Raw genomic sequence first — 16083 nt, 5'->3', positions numbered from 1 at the left:
TGCAAAAGTTTTTGCATGTTTTGCACTCTAAGGATGATCTGCTTCCTCAATTTTGTTCCACTTCTAAGCACACAATCCTCTTTATTGTTACCTGAGAATCCTATCAGAAAGGCCACAATGCGGATCTTCTGGTTCCGAATCGTTTGTTCACAGCCGAAATAAATTGTAGACCCTTTTGATCAGCGACAAAACACTAAGACATCATAATCACTTGGAACAAAATGTCAAGGGGAAGTATAGAACTGAAATCTATTGACTGATAATTATTGACAACGCTGGTGGTCACAAACAACTGAGGCATTCTATTTAGAATGAAGTTTATTGTAAAAGCAATTTAAGATCTTCACTTCCTTCTCTTTATTTCTTTTCTTTTCATTTGCTTTCTTTTATATATATAATTTAAACAAAATGAGAATTTTTGTCAATCCATTCACCTATATCGATATTTTATGAACAATACATAAAAATGTGACTTTATAGAAACCTCTTGAATATAAACATAATGCAAGTTTCTGTCTAGAGCAAACTGAAGTTAGTCTATACTTTTGTTGTCCTTGTATGGCGATTTGGTGCGAATATGACAAAGTTTGTGGTTAGTAAGTTACAGAGAATAGAGAAAAATTTGAACACATAACCAGTACAGACACCTAACTGCCAAACTTCAGGTAGGTCAAATGTAGAACTCCCGTACAACCGAAATCCTGGTTAAAAACTAAACTGCCAACATGCAAGAAACTGCAAAAAGTCTGGATCGACCATTTGTATCCATTTCTGATATTTGATAAGAAATATATCCAGAATTCGTGTACAAAACTAAATTTTCAAAATACAAACTCTTACAAAGAACAAAATTGTCAAAATATGAGGTGAGCCTAACTTTCCTTCCCCCGAGTTTTGATCTAGGTAGATCCGATCGGAAAGTTAAAATATCAACACACAAACTATTATATATATTGTTTGCTAAATGATTACCTTATCTTAAAGCAGACTCTAATGAATCTTATAGGGAATTTGCTGGTATTCCTACAATCAGTTATAATGGTTGTTACACGGTTATCTTGGAGCTGACACACCACTCACCGTACTTCAAAATAACTACACCATTATTTCTCTTAACTTCCTTTTATTCTTCTGTGGGTTTAATCGCAACCCTTCTATTACGCTACATTCTCGGGTTTATTCGCAACCCACCTTTTGTAGATATCCAATTTCCACAACACAATCTACTACTACTTTTAACTACTAAAGCTTATTGACACAGATTATCCTCCATCTCAAGTGATTCACAGAGTCCATAATCGATTAAGTATATGCCAAATTCCCTTTCCACTCAACCACTACACTCATTCTTACATTCCAACAACATAAAACAAAATTTGAGATAGACCATACGTAACTCGCTCAAAAGTTTATTGAAGTACAATTAAAATATGTGTAGGACAATTAAATTTAAACATAGCTATAATCTTAGAGGAAAAAATGTCAACATTTACATTTTGCGAGGGACAGCACCAACTATCAAATTTGGGTAAAACAACTAAATTTTAGATAAGCATTGCCAAAAATGAGACCTACAAGCATAAAAAGGAAATATTTTTCTTGTGCCCTGAGCTTGACTGACCTGTCTTCACTTAAGCATACCGGGAAAACACCATGCGTACGTATGTGCTTTAGAAGCCTTAGTGTTCTTATATCCATATTATGAATATCGAACAGAGTTTACAAAGTGTTCAAAGCAAGTATTTGTAATTATACCTCCTCATCAGGACTTCAAATTCTCTCTAGCCTTGTTTGTATAAACTAAAAGTTGTCCCTTGATTGAAGTAAGTAAGTATCAAGATATTGTATGTTTGTCTATATGCAATGCTTTCTTAACAAATGAAACCTCTACCTTTTTTTTGAAACGTAATTTTTCAATTGCACACTCACCTCCAACGGAATCGAGCCTTCATTTTGGAAGTCTTCTTCCTCTGCAGAATCGTCATTCATTTTGTCTTTTTAAGGTTTCTTCTCAAACATTTTTTAAAGTTTAATTTCAGTTTTTTTTTTTTTTTTTTTAACCTCACTTACAGCATGCTTTATCTTACATACACAAACTTCTATTTCTTGCGGACGTTCTGAGTTTTCTGAAACCAAAAAAAGAAAAGAAATGTAAATATACGTTTTAATATGAAATATATATCGCTTGGAAATAATGAAACTGGCAAAATTATCAAATTTTCAATATAATAAAACCAATGGAAACAACATAGTGATAATGTATTGACATGACGTATATGGTTCTTCAAATCTATTGTTCTCTTTAGGAAAACATGCCGATGAGTAGAGGTCTACGCGGATACAAAATATCGCATCCGTACCGCATCCGCAGATAATGAGGTAGCAAATATATACAACTTACATATCCTATAACAGTCATGATTTCGAAAAACTTTTTAAACACATTTTAAATAACTATCTCTTGTAGCTTTCTGAATCAAACGAAACAATATATCAGTTTACCCGTGATCAAATACCAACCACGATAAATAAAATGCAATATAAAATGTGCAGATACAAATTAGAAATTAATGAACAATCTATGTACTTACTCAAGGTCTTCAAATGTAGATATCGGACCAAAATAATGCCACGTGGGTAATATCCCTTCAATCGACTAATTTTAGAGCATGCCACTAAGTTTTAAAACTTCATCATTACTCACAAAAAGGGGCATTTGTTCAAAGCACAAAGGCGAAATAGAAATAATCGTTATTAAGAAATAAAAATTAATCACAGCACCGCAAACATCCACATATCCCGAAGTGACACTAGCACCAGTAATTGCACTAAATTAAAAAAAAAAAAAAAAAAAAAAAAAAAAAAAAAAAAAAAAAATGACGAAACTAACAACGCAATACAATGCCTGCTTTCACGACCAAGCTCCTTCGTGGCTAAGAGCGTGCGCGCCTTTGGCGTGAGAGACCCGGATCATTTCCCGGCGGGAGTTCATGTGGTTCGGATTCCACGTTAATCAGTAGGTCCATGTCTCATATAGCCTCAATGCTGAACGGGACGTTAAACTCAAAATCAACTCAAGCTTTCACGGCCACGCTTTTACTGAAACTAAAAGTGAAAATAACTTCGAATACAAATAGGAAGTCTATGCCTTTAATTTCGGAAAGAGGCAATAGAAGAAGTTTAAAATTTACTGCTTTTCTTTGCAGCCCCACTCATTGTTGGACACATTTAGGGTAGGAGAAACAACGTATTGGTTGTTCTTTCTTTCTTTACCAGAGGCCCAGAACACACATACATATACACACACGCATAAGAAAGAGAGAGAGAAAGAAACAATTGCTGTTATAAAACTCGAATCCCTCGGAATGTTCACTGAAGTCCGTGACACCTCTCCGAAGAGAGAAATCTGTGGGGTCGCAAATGTGCATGCAGTATCTGCTGTACCTCAAAGGAAACAGTGAAGAAGATTTTTGTTTTTAAAAGAGAAGGAGAGAGAAAATGAAATGAAATTTTGAGTTTTACGTCCCACGGTTATGCCAGTTAGGCTAAAGGAGACGGTGATGATGAGTAATGAATGAAATGGTGGAATGAAGAAAGTGGGAGGAAACGGGAGAACCCCGAGAAAACCCACGCACACGGTGTTTGTCCACCACAAAGTTCACTTGGCGGGAGCAGGGTTTGAACCCGAGACCCCTAGCACCAGAGGTGAACGCTCTACCATTGAGCCACCGCGGCCCCAAGGAGAGAGAAAGATGAGCGTATGATGTGATTTGTTTACTATTTCGGTGACCTACGCGCTTGTCCAGTTTGTCACAAAAGGCAAAGATAATTCTGCTGACCAGTTTTCAGTTTATGGAAGGGGATGCGGTGTTTTAAATTAGGGTTTTGGTTCCTGACCTCTCAGGCTAGAAAAACTTTATTTTCAGACATTTCTTCATCTTCAAGGCCAATGGTCTGAAAATTTTCAGCTTTATCAGAGGTTTTGGCGGTAATTATTTTTCTTTTTTACAGTAAATGGCGGAACTTGAGGAGTAACGAAGAGACTTGTCGTTTCTTTCTGTTTAGATCAGAGATGTCATTCACAAAACGGCTGCTAAAAAATATTGAAAACAGCAATAAAAGGACAACTCTCTCGTGTCATTTTTTTGTCCTTTTGCTGTCACTGAGTCACAAGCTTCAAACACACTTGTATTTTGATTTTAGTTTTTTTCAACTGGTTTTAAATTCAACGTTAATTCAAAACGAACGTTTCTTAGTGCTCTCTCCACCATTATCAGAAAATTCACAGTATTTTTTTTTTTTTTTTTTTTTTTAGGTAGAAAAAGATGTAGGGAACATTATCCGATATCCGCACAGAAAAGATATATATCCGCATCAGCGCAGACCTCTACCGATGAGAGTGTTCTTCAGGGATAACACGCGACTGGACCCTGGGATTGCGGTTTTGAGTATTTGTAAGAAGTACAAAAATTACGTATGATGATCTTCCAACTACACGAAGTTATTGATTTTTAGTCATATCCTTAATTTTGATCTCCCCACGCGGGTGCACAATCAAGAAATTGAAGCAACGAAGTTATTTAAGAAGACCCGACCCAAAGTCAAAATAATATAAGAAGTAAAAATATTCTTTCGGGATACAAAGTTAGTGTTTATTTTAAATATTAATATATATCTTATAACATCCATTAGCAAATGTAAATCCAATTTGATGCACAGGCCTTAAATAACTTAGGTGCCAGACTTGTATCTATAGTCACCATGCCAATCTGGCGCTTGTGATTTTTCGAGCACTATATATATGTGAATGCAGGGTTTAGAAGTAAATGCAGAGAAAACTAAATACATGGAAGTGCGTCGGGACCGTAATACGGCAAATTGTGGATGCGTTAAAATATTAAATAATACTTTTGATAAAGTGGATACTTTCAAATATTTAGGATCGATATTAACAGACGAAAATCATATTCACGAAGAAATTAAATGTCCCGACAGTTAAAACTCGTCCTGATAACTCTGGCCTGTTCTATTGCAAAAACGAAGGACCAACGTATTGTTGAAATCAATAATCTGGAGAATGTGCTCTACTTATAACAAAATATGTTTCGAACACAAAGAAATAGACATACGTAATTTGAAATCTATGTTTAAGAAAACTATTGTAAATGTACTATGTAATATACCGACACTATAATTGGGCTTATGCCTGTTCTGTTGATGGCAAATAAATAAATAAATAAATAAACATCCCAGTAAGTAAGTCACAAAAAAAAAAAAAAAAAGTCTCTTATTGCATCGTACAGAACTGGTTTTCTGAGGACCACCACGAAGCTGCTATAGCCTCCCGAATCTCCTGGTCTCAATTTTATTGAGCCCTTGTAGTCAGTGTGGAAAGAAACGTTCGAGCACGCTACCTACCACCATTATCTCAAAATGAACTTGCACAGGTTCTGAAAAAAGAATAGTACAAGATTTTCCTGGAAACTATAAAAGACTTGTACTTATCCATCCCAAGAAGACTGCAGCAGTTCTGCATCCCAAAGGTCGTCCTACGTCATATTAGTCTTAGGTTTTTTTTATTTTATTTTTTATATACTACGCCATGATCCTATTCGTCTCAGGTAGATGCTTTTCGTCAGGTGTTCCCATACTTTCGTCGATCCGCCTGTAAATGAGGCTGTTCTCACCAATATCACTTTTTCACCGATATTGAAGAGGCCGATACTGCTGATACCGATACTTTTAGACACATTTCTTATATATTATCAGGAATTTTCAGAATAATGAAATGATCAACATTGTAATAGGGTCTACTAGATATAAGGCCGAAATTTGACATACAAAGACAAAAGTAGAATTTTGTAGTTCCACATACAAAAAAAATATATTCCCTCTAAATTTAATCTAGCTCATATAAAATGAACTAAAAGGCAGCAAATACTTAATATAGTGTAAACTTAATTCTAAGAGTCAGTGATTGATATTTCGAGTGATAATGTACTTTGACAGTTACATTACATTTACTAGTCTCTATTACATACATACACTGGCGGGGATTAGACGTTAAAAGTGTGTGTGTGTGGAGGGGGGGGGGGACGACATGATCTGAATATTTTTATATCAATGTTAGATTTCCCGATTGTTTCTAACACTTTGTTTGACGAAAGGTTGTATAATTAATAGGGTAGTATTATTTCAGTTAAAATATCATATATTGTATTTCATACTTTATTAAGTAAATTGACAAGAGCAAAGCAAGTAGGTAGGTACTAACCCTTTGTACTCTTAACCAATGAAGATCTAAGAAGAGATATGATTCCTTGCTCATGAACATCTTAAAATTCTGTCTGGAAAATTGTGTGATTTGGCCAGTAGTCACGGGTCACTATTTGGTACCAAAATGTTCACTATCCTCTTAGGTATTGATCAATACCAACATCATCCCTCTATGAGTTATCGTTCCCAAGATATTGGCCAAAAAACTTGCGATTTCGGGAGATTTATGCCATATCTCAAGAACCGTAAGTCATAAGGAGATGATATTGGTGCTCATCAATACTTAAAGGATGGTGAACATTTTGATAACAAATAGGAACCGGTGGCCAGTGTTTATATCTTCATTTTCAATATATATACGGAATTAAAAAGTAACAGCTCAATATAGCTAATTCAACAGATCCTCTAATACAAAGGTTCCAAAGATGTAAATATATTATCTACTGAATTTAATCAAATACATTTAATATACAATTTCATATAAATTTCGAAATATATATAGTTCGTTCTGACAATGCTCTTCGAGCATTCTCAACTATTTCTTTCTTGTTTTCTGTTCAAAGAAAAAAGTCAACGAAAAGAGCTTTGCTGCGTCTGCGAAAAGGGGTAACATTGTTGTGTCTGTTCGTTAAAAAAGAAACATTGTTTCTTTCACCACCAATTTGTAACGGCGGAATATCATAAATTCTGTACGCAAAACAATGAAAAGGTAACAGTTGATTCTTATTACTCTTTTTTTAATCAATATTCCATACTATTAGAAAAATACATTTTAGGAACTGTCGATTCTTATGCAATTAAAGAATAACTTGTGTTTTTTTCCTTTTTTTAATTTTATGTTCTCCCTATTAGTTTCAAAGCGGCTGACTATCATATCGAGCTTTTGTAAGAAGAAACTATGCTGAAATAATTGCGCTCCAAACGATTAATTTTTGGACCAGTTTCCGTGACAATTAAAACGCAATTTATGTAGCTTTCTTAACTCCACGGGAAGACAACCAATATGTACTCACGCCACGGCAAATATTATATAACACCATCTTTTTTTTTCTATGAACCAGTAATACGTACAAAAACTTTATATTTCCAAATGAAACTATATACATTACGGGGTCACTTCAAAAAAGTAGGGGGCAGCTGCCCCTCCTTGTCCCCATAATCGCCGTCCCCGCATACATTTAATGCAAACTGATACAACCGTTACGAATTTTTATTGCTTAAAAAATTATGCGTGGTGAACCAGGTGTTGCTGTGTATACCATAAAAAAAATAAAAGGGTTATTTAAGCGAAGTCGAAAATCATAAAACTATTTATTAACTTTTGAACTAATAGGTTTTAACCAGTAAGTAGGAGAAAATAATGATAAAGTGGGGGTCTTGTGGGTTTCTTCAATAGCACTTCTTTTTCTGAATCGAAACCTCTGTCTCGTATGAGATTCAAATTACGGGTCTGCTATCCTGACCATAGACATCCGAAGGAGGAGTAGTTCAGGGTGGGGCCCGGCCACTCCTAGCTCACGAAAATGTATACGTAACATACCAAACCACGTATATTAAATAAGTATCACACGTAATATAGAACCATGGAATGGGCACCCTTCTAGAAAATTTTCTTCAGGCGCTCATAATCCTGACTGAGGATCTTTGGCTTTTCTTCACCAGTATTTTGGCATTGAGGAACTAAAAATATCAGTTGAGTACGAGTAGGGCAAATCAAAGGCGTACACATGCATAAAGAAATCGACTGTACAATTAATAATAATTTAGATCCACTTTCAGTCTAAAAGAAATCGATGAAATATAAGTGTCACTGTTAATACTAAACAATTTGAAAATAGTTCGGAAAATGTATCGGTAAATATCGGTGTTCATTTGCCAGCAACGATACTCCCAAAGTGACCGATATCACCGATACCGATATATCGCTACATCTCTAGACCCACAGTGTTAAAGAAACCTTCGCCATATATAAGCGGCTCGGGGAGACATAACTGTCACTGGTGTCTCTGGCATGTAAAATTTGGGGGAGGGGGGAATCAAAGAAAGTGATTTAAATGGTACTACCTAGCCCAATCTGTTTATTATCTTCGATTCTATTTGTTACCTTTCTGTCACGGAACCCCTAAAGTATATCAAGAATTTTGTTATAATCGTTTCACAGCCTGAATATTATATTCCAACATAATAATTATTATTTATATGTTATTCTGTCATTAGTAAATAAATTAAATTAGAATAACATATTGAATATTTTGTACTTCAAAATATTGGGAGGACGCGTTCCGCTCGCCCCCCTGCCAGAGACGCCAATGGCAGGGTTTGCAAAAACCATGGTTTTTATTTAAAAAAACCAAATAAACCGGTTTTTTGGTTTAAACCAGGTTTTTATGGTTTAAATAATTTGCTCTATATATTCATATCATATATGGACAGAAATAAGTTTGTTTCGCCTTGATGTTATTATGCGACAACCGAGTTATGCTGGAAGTGGTCACATAAGCTTAAAGCGGAATAAAAACCGCTTCTCGAGTTACATTCGAGAGAAATTGTCCTCCATTTGAACTCGGAACCAGGACTAATTGGCCACAAATGCGATACGTCTGCCGACTCACTCACGAAGGAATCCTGATAAAAATCGTTGTACTGACCTTTACATGCTTCTTAATATAACTGTCAAGAGTCATTTCAGAAGGACAAAAAGATAAACAGTTGCACAAGTGAAACCATTACACAGAATTACATATGAACAATTTCAAAGTACTACGGAGTACAGAAGAACTAATTTAGTTCAAGTTAGTTAACAACGACTTTTGTTGGTCCAAATTAAAGAAATACACCGACATAATCTGCATATCAATAAGAAAAGTGAATAAAGATACGAATTATTTGAGTCCACTTTGGCTCAGACTCATTTATACATAAATAGATACCAAAGATACTTATTTCACTAAAGGCCTCTCGTGAGGTCTGTATGACCCTTCCCCCCCCCCACACACACACACACACTCACACAAAAAGTACGGCATTTTCGATGTATTTTATCAATAGTAAACATTGAAACGAAACAATATTTAGAATTTTTCTTCGATTGCAATTACCTAACAATAATAACTACAAAAAATCAAAAAATAAACATTTATAAACTTATAAAAAAAAGTTGCTTTTGTAGTATAATCTTTTTGAGTAATGAATGGAGAATTTAGGCCTGAATATAATACGAATAATATACGGGAGTGAAACGTGATAACCCACAAATGTGTGTTCATCAAGATTTTACAAACACTTAAACTTTTACGAACATTTTTTGTTTTTTGGTTTAAACCAGTTGGTTTTTTTGAAAAAAACAGCTGGTTTAAACCTTGGTTTAAACCAGCCAACCCTGGCCAATGGTAACTGTATATCACATTCTCTAGCTTTCGCGTAAACTAGTAAAGAAAGTTCAACATTCCCACGCAACACAATGCAATAACACATATCAAACAAGCTTCTTCTGCCATCTGCAGGCATATTTCCAAAATAAAACTACCTACATGCTGTTATGTGGTTTGATTCCAACCCCTTCGACCCAATAACTCAATTTCACCGGAAGTGGCGCTTATCATTATGTTCCTCCGAGCCACTCATATAAGAAGGGACATTCAGTATTCTACATTTAAAGATCAAAATTGTATGCAAAATGGGTGGATACACACACACTACAGATTTCTGTTTGTGTGTGGATTGTGCCAATTTTCAACTTTGCGTGGTAACTTTGAAGAGCTTACTTGATGGCGTGACATATGACCCCTCAGTTGGACGTGTAAAATTGTTCGTATTCTGGTGACGTATAACGAAGGACCTGCTTGCTTGTTTCAGTAATGTGGTAATGGCCCTGAAATGGAGGACTCGCTTACAGACACTTGGTCTGGGAAACAAGCAGATGACTCTTCTGAAGTTACATATACAATATAAGAGGAAAATAAACTCACTGTTAAACTGTTGCCATTGACACTTCCATCGACGAAATTGGGAAATGGACAATGAAAGCAATAACACATCAACATCTGACAGAATTGCAACAATACATTGCTGACGAGAAGGGACGTGTAGCGGCTGAAAAGCTACGCTTAGTACTTCACTGTGATTTTGCTGAGAACTGGTCTCTCATACTGTCAGAAGAAGAACAAAGCAGTGTTGAGGGCCCTTGGCGCGAATACCTAAAGGACCCCCCCTCCCATGCATATAGAATAAATATGTAGTACAAAACAGAATGGAATAGGTTACGGAGCCATTCTGATATGAGCAGGGGGATGGGGAGCGAGAAGACCTCTTTCAGAAAGACAAACTTAGGCTTCCGAAACCCTTTTGGTGGGAAGAGTCAAGAAAGCATTTGCGATCGCGAAAATACGACCAAGGCCTACAGGTCCTGCGCTTCATGAACCCTGCGGAGTCCCTCGGGCCCTTGGCGATCGCAAGTAGAAAACGTGCCCAGTCCGGCACTGGTAAAGTCCGCAGCAAAAAACCTGCAACATAAGCATGTATATTTATTGTTAAATTACGCCTAACTGCGCAGGGAATCAACATAACGTCTAAGTGACACGAATCACGCCAGGAGAAACCTCGACGTCCTCCTTTGCACACTTATTTTGGAGCAAAAGACTTCGTCGTTTCACAATAAAATTACATGCTCATGTTGGAGGTTTTCTGCTGCGGACTGTACAAAGGTATCACTAGAGTAATGACCAAGTTTCGATTTTTATAGGAGTCATACATTTTCAGAACAAGATCACAGGTGCTGCAGCTATAAGTGATGACAGAAGACATGGCTCAGAATATGCATTGTTGAAAATACACAAAATTCTTCAACAGCTGCAATCACAGGCAGAAAAGATCATCATTATTCTTGATACTTCAAAAATCGTTACCAACTGTCTGAATTGCCAATTGTGTACGTACACACTGCTGCTGGTCATGGGAAGGAGCCTTGTGTTGGTATAGTGGGCCTGCTGAATCACCACGGTCAAACCATAACCTTTCCAGCCCAACTACAGCAGCAACTCAGAATGCCGAGGATTTTACAAGAGTGGTGAAGTCACCTAAACACCTCTCATCCTGTTGCCTAAAGACAAAGTAGAAAGAATTCTGCCAGGAGAAAATAGAAGAATGGACCAATCAAACTACCCTGTGAAAACGAAATCAGAAGTCACATGCTTGTACTCACAGTGATAGACGAACTTATATTGTACGAACTTTAAAGGGCAAGAAAGAATAAATTCAATATGTCCAACCAAGATCTCAGCTCGGCAAACGAAATTCACAAGTTACAAAGAGGGATTTTTGTGTATGACTATGATTGCCGGCTACAGAGATTATACATGTAGATATCTGTTATCAATTAAATGAAACTATTGTGAATTTTATGCTACCAAATGGACCGGCTGCTGGATGTAATTTCCACCTGCAAGACACCACTACCACCAGTGATCACTTCCAATTCGTTTTAGATAATGTGGATAAGCGAAGTCGAAAACGATAAAACTATTTATTAACTTCTGAACTAATATTTTTAACCAGTAAGTTGGGTTTCTTTCATAGTATTTTCTTCTGGGCCGAAACCTCTGTTATTAAATATCAGATTGAATATTAAATACCAGACTTAATACAGCAACCATCCTATGCTCCCCACCCCACCCTAGAAAATTTTCTTCTGGCGCTCATAATCCTGACTGAGGACCTTTGGCGTTTCTTCACCAGTATTTTGGCATCGAGGGACTAAAAATATCAGTTGAGTATGAGTAGGGCAAATCAAAGGCGTACACATGCATAAAAAAAAATCGATTATACAATTGATAATAATTTAAATCCACTTTAAATCTAAAAGAAACCGATGAAATATAAGTGTCACTATTAATATTAAACAAATTGAAAATATTTCGGAAAATGTATTGGTAAATATCGGTGTTCATTTGGCAGTACCGATACTCCCAAAAGTGGCCGATATCACCGATACCGATATATGGCTACATTCCTAGTTGTCTACCATCAACCTGGACTAGGATTGAACCAGAACCCCTTGAACCCAAGGTAAGCACTTTACCAAAAGACAGTTGAGTTGTAATTACGGCACGGAAGGCGCTGAGATGAGTGTCATTCGAAGTTAATGTGATTTTAAAATACATTAAAAATTGCACATGAATTTTAAATTTTAGAAAGATTATACTGTGTGCACTTGCCTCTGACGACGCATTTCGTGGTAATGAATTTTATATTAATTCTACCGTATCTTGTGATAGCTGCGTAAGTACTTTCCTTACATACTACTATTAGGTTTGAACCATTAACTCTCCAAATAGGTAGTGATATTCATAATCTTAATCTGTATCTGCGAAAATTTTGATAAAATTCGCATATTCAGGATATCTACCAAATTAGGCCACTTGATTAGAAGGCGTTTGTAGGTTTATGTTAAAAAGATTGACAGACAATGGAAGATAGTAAAAATGATAACAGTACTACCGTAAAAATTCGTGTATCTCGGTAAAAGCAAAATTTACTAATCCTTCCTTCACTCAGCGCCAGTACGGAATGATTGCAATGCAAACTAACTTATACTATCACATAAATTATAGTCTGTTTGAACCATCTTGTTCAATCGACGTCACCATTGTTGATTTATTTTCTAGATAACGATGAATAGTAATAGGGGACACTAGTGAGAAAATTGATTGTTTAGCGTAATACTGAGTAATGCACGAGAGGTGATCGAGTTAATTTTGAGTTTAACGTCTCTTTCAACAGCGAGGCTATGAGACGGGACCTACTGATTAACGTGGAATTCGAACCACATAAGTTCCTGCCAGGAATCGAACCCGGGTCTCCGAGGGAGGTGTTCCAGAAAGCATATTTGGGAATAATTTTGTTTCCAGGGATTATTTATATTCAACGATTGCAGGTTAAAATCTGGTAAGCCCCGCCGGGAAAATTGAAAATCTTACAAAATTACCGGGAAGATTTGTTGAATCTGGTTGTCATAATGTACGATACCAGAAACGTAGGGCAGAAATTAGTGTTTATTTAGGTATATCGTTGATAGTGAACATAGATCTATTTTCTCATGGCGGATGTTATAGTGGAAGGTTAACACTTTGTGGAAAGAATACATTGAGGAAACGAATACCTGTGAAGTCAAAATGACCAAGTTATATAATATATTTACGTATCGCCCTTTAGAGCTCCACTGCAGCCATGCTTTTAAATGACAATCTATCACAAGTTGGTCTGTATCTTTTGCACAGTGCTTTTACGGCTTAAGTTAAGATACTGAAATACTGACGGAAATTAACGGAATACACGACTCGATTGCACACATGCACCAGGGTACCAATCAACTCATCATGATGAAACAATGCGATTTGCACCAAATCGCAAGATGATGAGCAGGAGGGCAATGAGTGACTGCGCACACGCACTTCCATATATCAACTTTTTAAAGAAAGCGATCGGTACCGAAATTAGACACTGCCGGCAAAAAGCAATTTTCGTGCCACAAATTAGATAACGTATGCCGTGTCCGATTTCGGTTCCAATCCCAACGAGTTAGAAACGCCGCAGGGGTTCGTTGGATTCTGTTCTCGACATAAAATAGGCAAATTATAGACTTCCCCTCATTTTTCCGTGCATTTTACAATCTGTGGATCCGTATAGTAAAACTGCACCCAATCCCTTTCCTTAATAAAGATGAGTTTATTGATAAATTGGTTCCATATGCACAATTGGTGTACTGCACTGCAGAAAGTGACTTATTCCAGTCTATTTTGTAAGTGGAAAGGAAAACACGATGATGTGATAAAACTTTGGCTTTTGATTGATGAATTAATCGAGACGTCAGTTTTTACGTTATTTGTTAGTGTTCGAATAAGAATAGACTATTTATGTCTATAGCGCCCATCACTTTTACGATTTAAGGTACTAAGAGTAAATCTTGTGGAAAACCTACAGAACATGTACGGTAATCCTTTGCTGTTCTACCGGTCTCTGGTATGTAGACTACAAAAATAAATCACATATGTAAACATACCAGTGAGAATTAAAGATGTAATGTTCACAATGAGAAATATAGTTCTATTCTAGCAAACGACATCTTCATCATTATGGTCGCGGCTATAGACTCATGCCGACTTTATTACTAAAATTGCATTCGGATTAAAATTCATTCTCAATAATTACAATAGAAACTATACCAAAATGGCCCGTCTATTACGCTGTATACCCTGTTCTAAATTGCATTGTTTACATTTAAAGATTATAGTAAATGTCACTTGTTAATAACGCAACATATATTTATATTATTCCATGGTAATGAAAGTTTGTAAACCCTAAAATATAAAATTTCAACTCATATATAATAACAATATCCCAACCTCAACCATTGAAATCGTGTCTTCTTTTTCTTCTTGTTTTAAAAACTATACTAATAATGATATTATGCGAAGGTACACCAGCTGCAGACTCATATGTGCTAAAAATACAATATTGTCTCATGTATACCTCACAAGGAGAATTTGTGATTCAGGAACGAAATTGAATAAAAATAGAGTGAAGTAAAGTGAGTCCCAAAAACGGTTCTTGTCCATTTACAGAAAATCTAAGAAAACCGAGAAAAACTATAGGTTCAATGCGTTCCATAGAACTGGAAATATCAGAGGATGTTCAAGGTTTTCACATGAACACACTAAAGTATTCCCAGTTCTACAAAATATGCAGATTCTAGATTTTTTCAAAGTTTTCTGGGATTTTCTGCAAATGGACAAGAACCAATTTAGAACTGAATGACTCAAGTGTATAGAGGGAGTTTCTCTCTCTCTCTCTCTCTCTCTTTCTCAATGTTCTGATGCTCCAGGAACTCGTCCACTAAGCAATGCAGTCGGTAAAATGGGGATCTATACTTGTAGAGATGAATGGTCCAGGATGAATTCGGAAACGAAATAAGTAAACACAAGCGAAACAATCACTTCATGTGGAACACTAACTATGTCGAAGACACTATATACTACAAGCTGCTATGAATAACAAGAGCACTGCACTGTTGTTCACTTGTGTTTGTTCACTTTGACACTATTACAGGTGATAAAGAACGAGATGGTTTTTGTTAGCTAGTAAGAAAGACACTCTTACGGGGCTAGTGAAATAAACAGAATGAATGACTGTGTTGATTATCGGACCTTAACTAGGCGTTAGAGAGCACTGAAATGTCAGGTGGTTGATATAACCTTCATTTTCTCCACAATAACACAAACGTGAGGGGCGCAGCTGCTGTTTATATTGCTGGATGGGATCTGAGCAGTATGAAGACGAAGGCGAGAATATAAACAATGTTTTCTTGTCCAATTATAAGGGGCCTCCCATTTTCTCATGGTAGGAATCGGTTCTATTAGAAATTAATAAATCCCTGGTCCTGATCATTATTGTTGTTGGTAAGTTCGCCATTCGATTTGCCGTTTCTGTAGCAGCACCTCGGAGAAAGAAGATGCTAGAAGCCGGAGATCAATCCGTGTGCCATGTTGGGTTGCATGTCTGCTCAGGATATCACTGACTTCGTTCCCGGGGATGTCGCAGTGGGATGGCGTATGAATTAACGTAACCACTTGATTTTTGTTTAATATTCGAAGCTGGTGACGAATATTAATATGTAACCATGTATTGGCAGATGTCCATGGAAGTTCTACATATTCCTTGTAACGCACTAAGGCTATCACTACGGTAGGTAGTTTCCGTTGTAGGGTGACTTTCAATGCCGTGCGAATTACCCAGGTTTCTGCTAAATAAATT

At 36.4% G+C, this 16083-nt stretch overlaps 1 protein-coding gene across 4 annotated transcripts in view; it reads right to left on the bottom strand.

Moving 5' to 3' along the window:
- Positions 1 to 14826, bottom strand: part of LOC145663072 (uncharacterized) — a 41124-nt gene extending 26298 nt beyond the window's left edge. Inside the window, exons 1-2 of one of the 4 annotated variants that reach the window (XM_081729264.1) lie at positions 14803 to 14826; positions 1930 to 2126 (exon numbers count right to left, since the gene is read on the bottom strand). In XM_081729264.1, coding sequence (XP_081585390.1) covers positions 1930 to 1989 — 60 coding nt within the window. In that variant the 5' untranslated portion in view covers positions 1990 to 2126; positions 14803 to 14826. The other 3 variants (XM_081729260.1, XM_081729263.1, XM_081729262.1) reach the window with 3 other exon arrangements.
- Between the last annotated feature and the right edge of the window lie 1257 nt (positions 14827 to 16083).

The sequence above is a fragment of the Thermobia domestica genome, chromosome 10 (assembly GCF_964235325.1).
Source record: "Thermobia domestica chromosome 10, izTheDome1.hap1.1, whole genome shotgun sequence".
In the NCBI taxonomy this organism is placed as follows: Eukaryota; Metazoa; Arthropoda; class Insecta; order Zygentoma; family Lepismatidae; genus Thermobia; species Thermobia domestica.
This window is presented reverse-complemented; position numbering and strand designations above follow the sequence as displayed.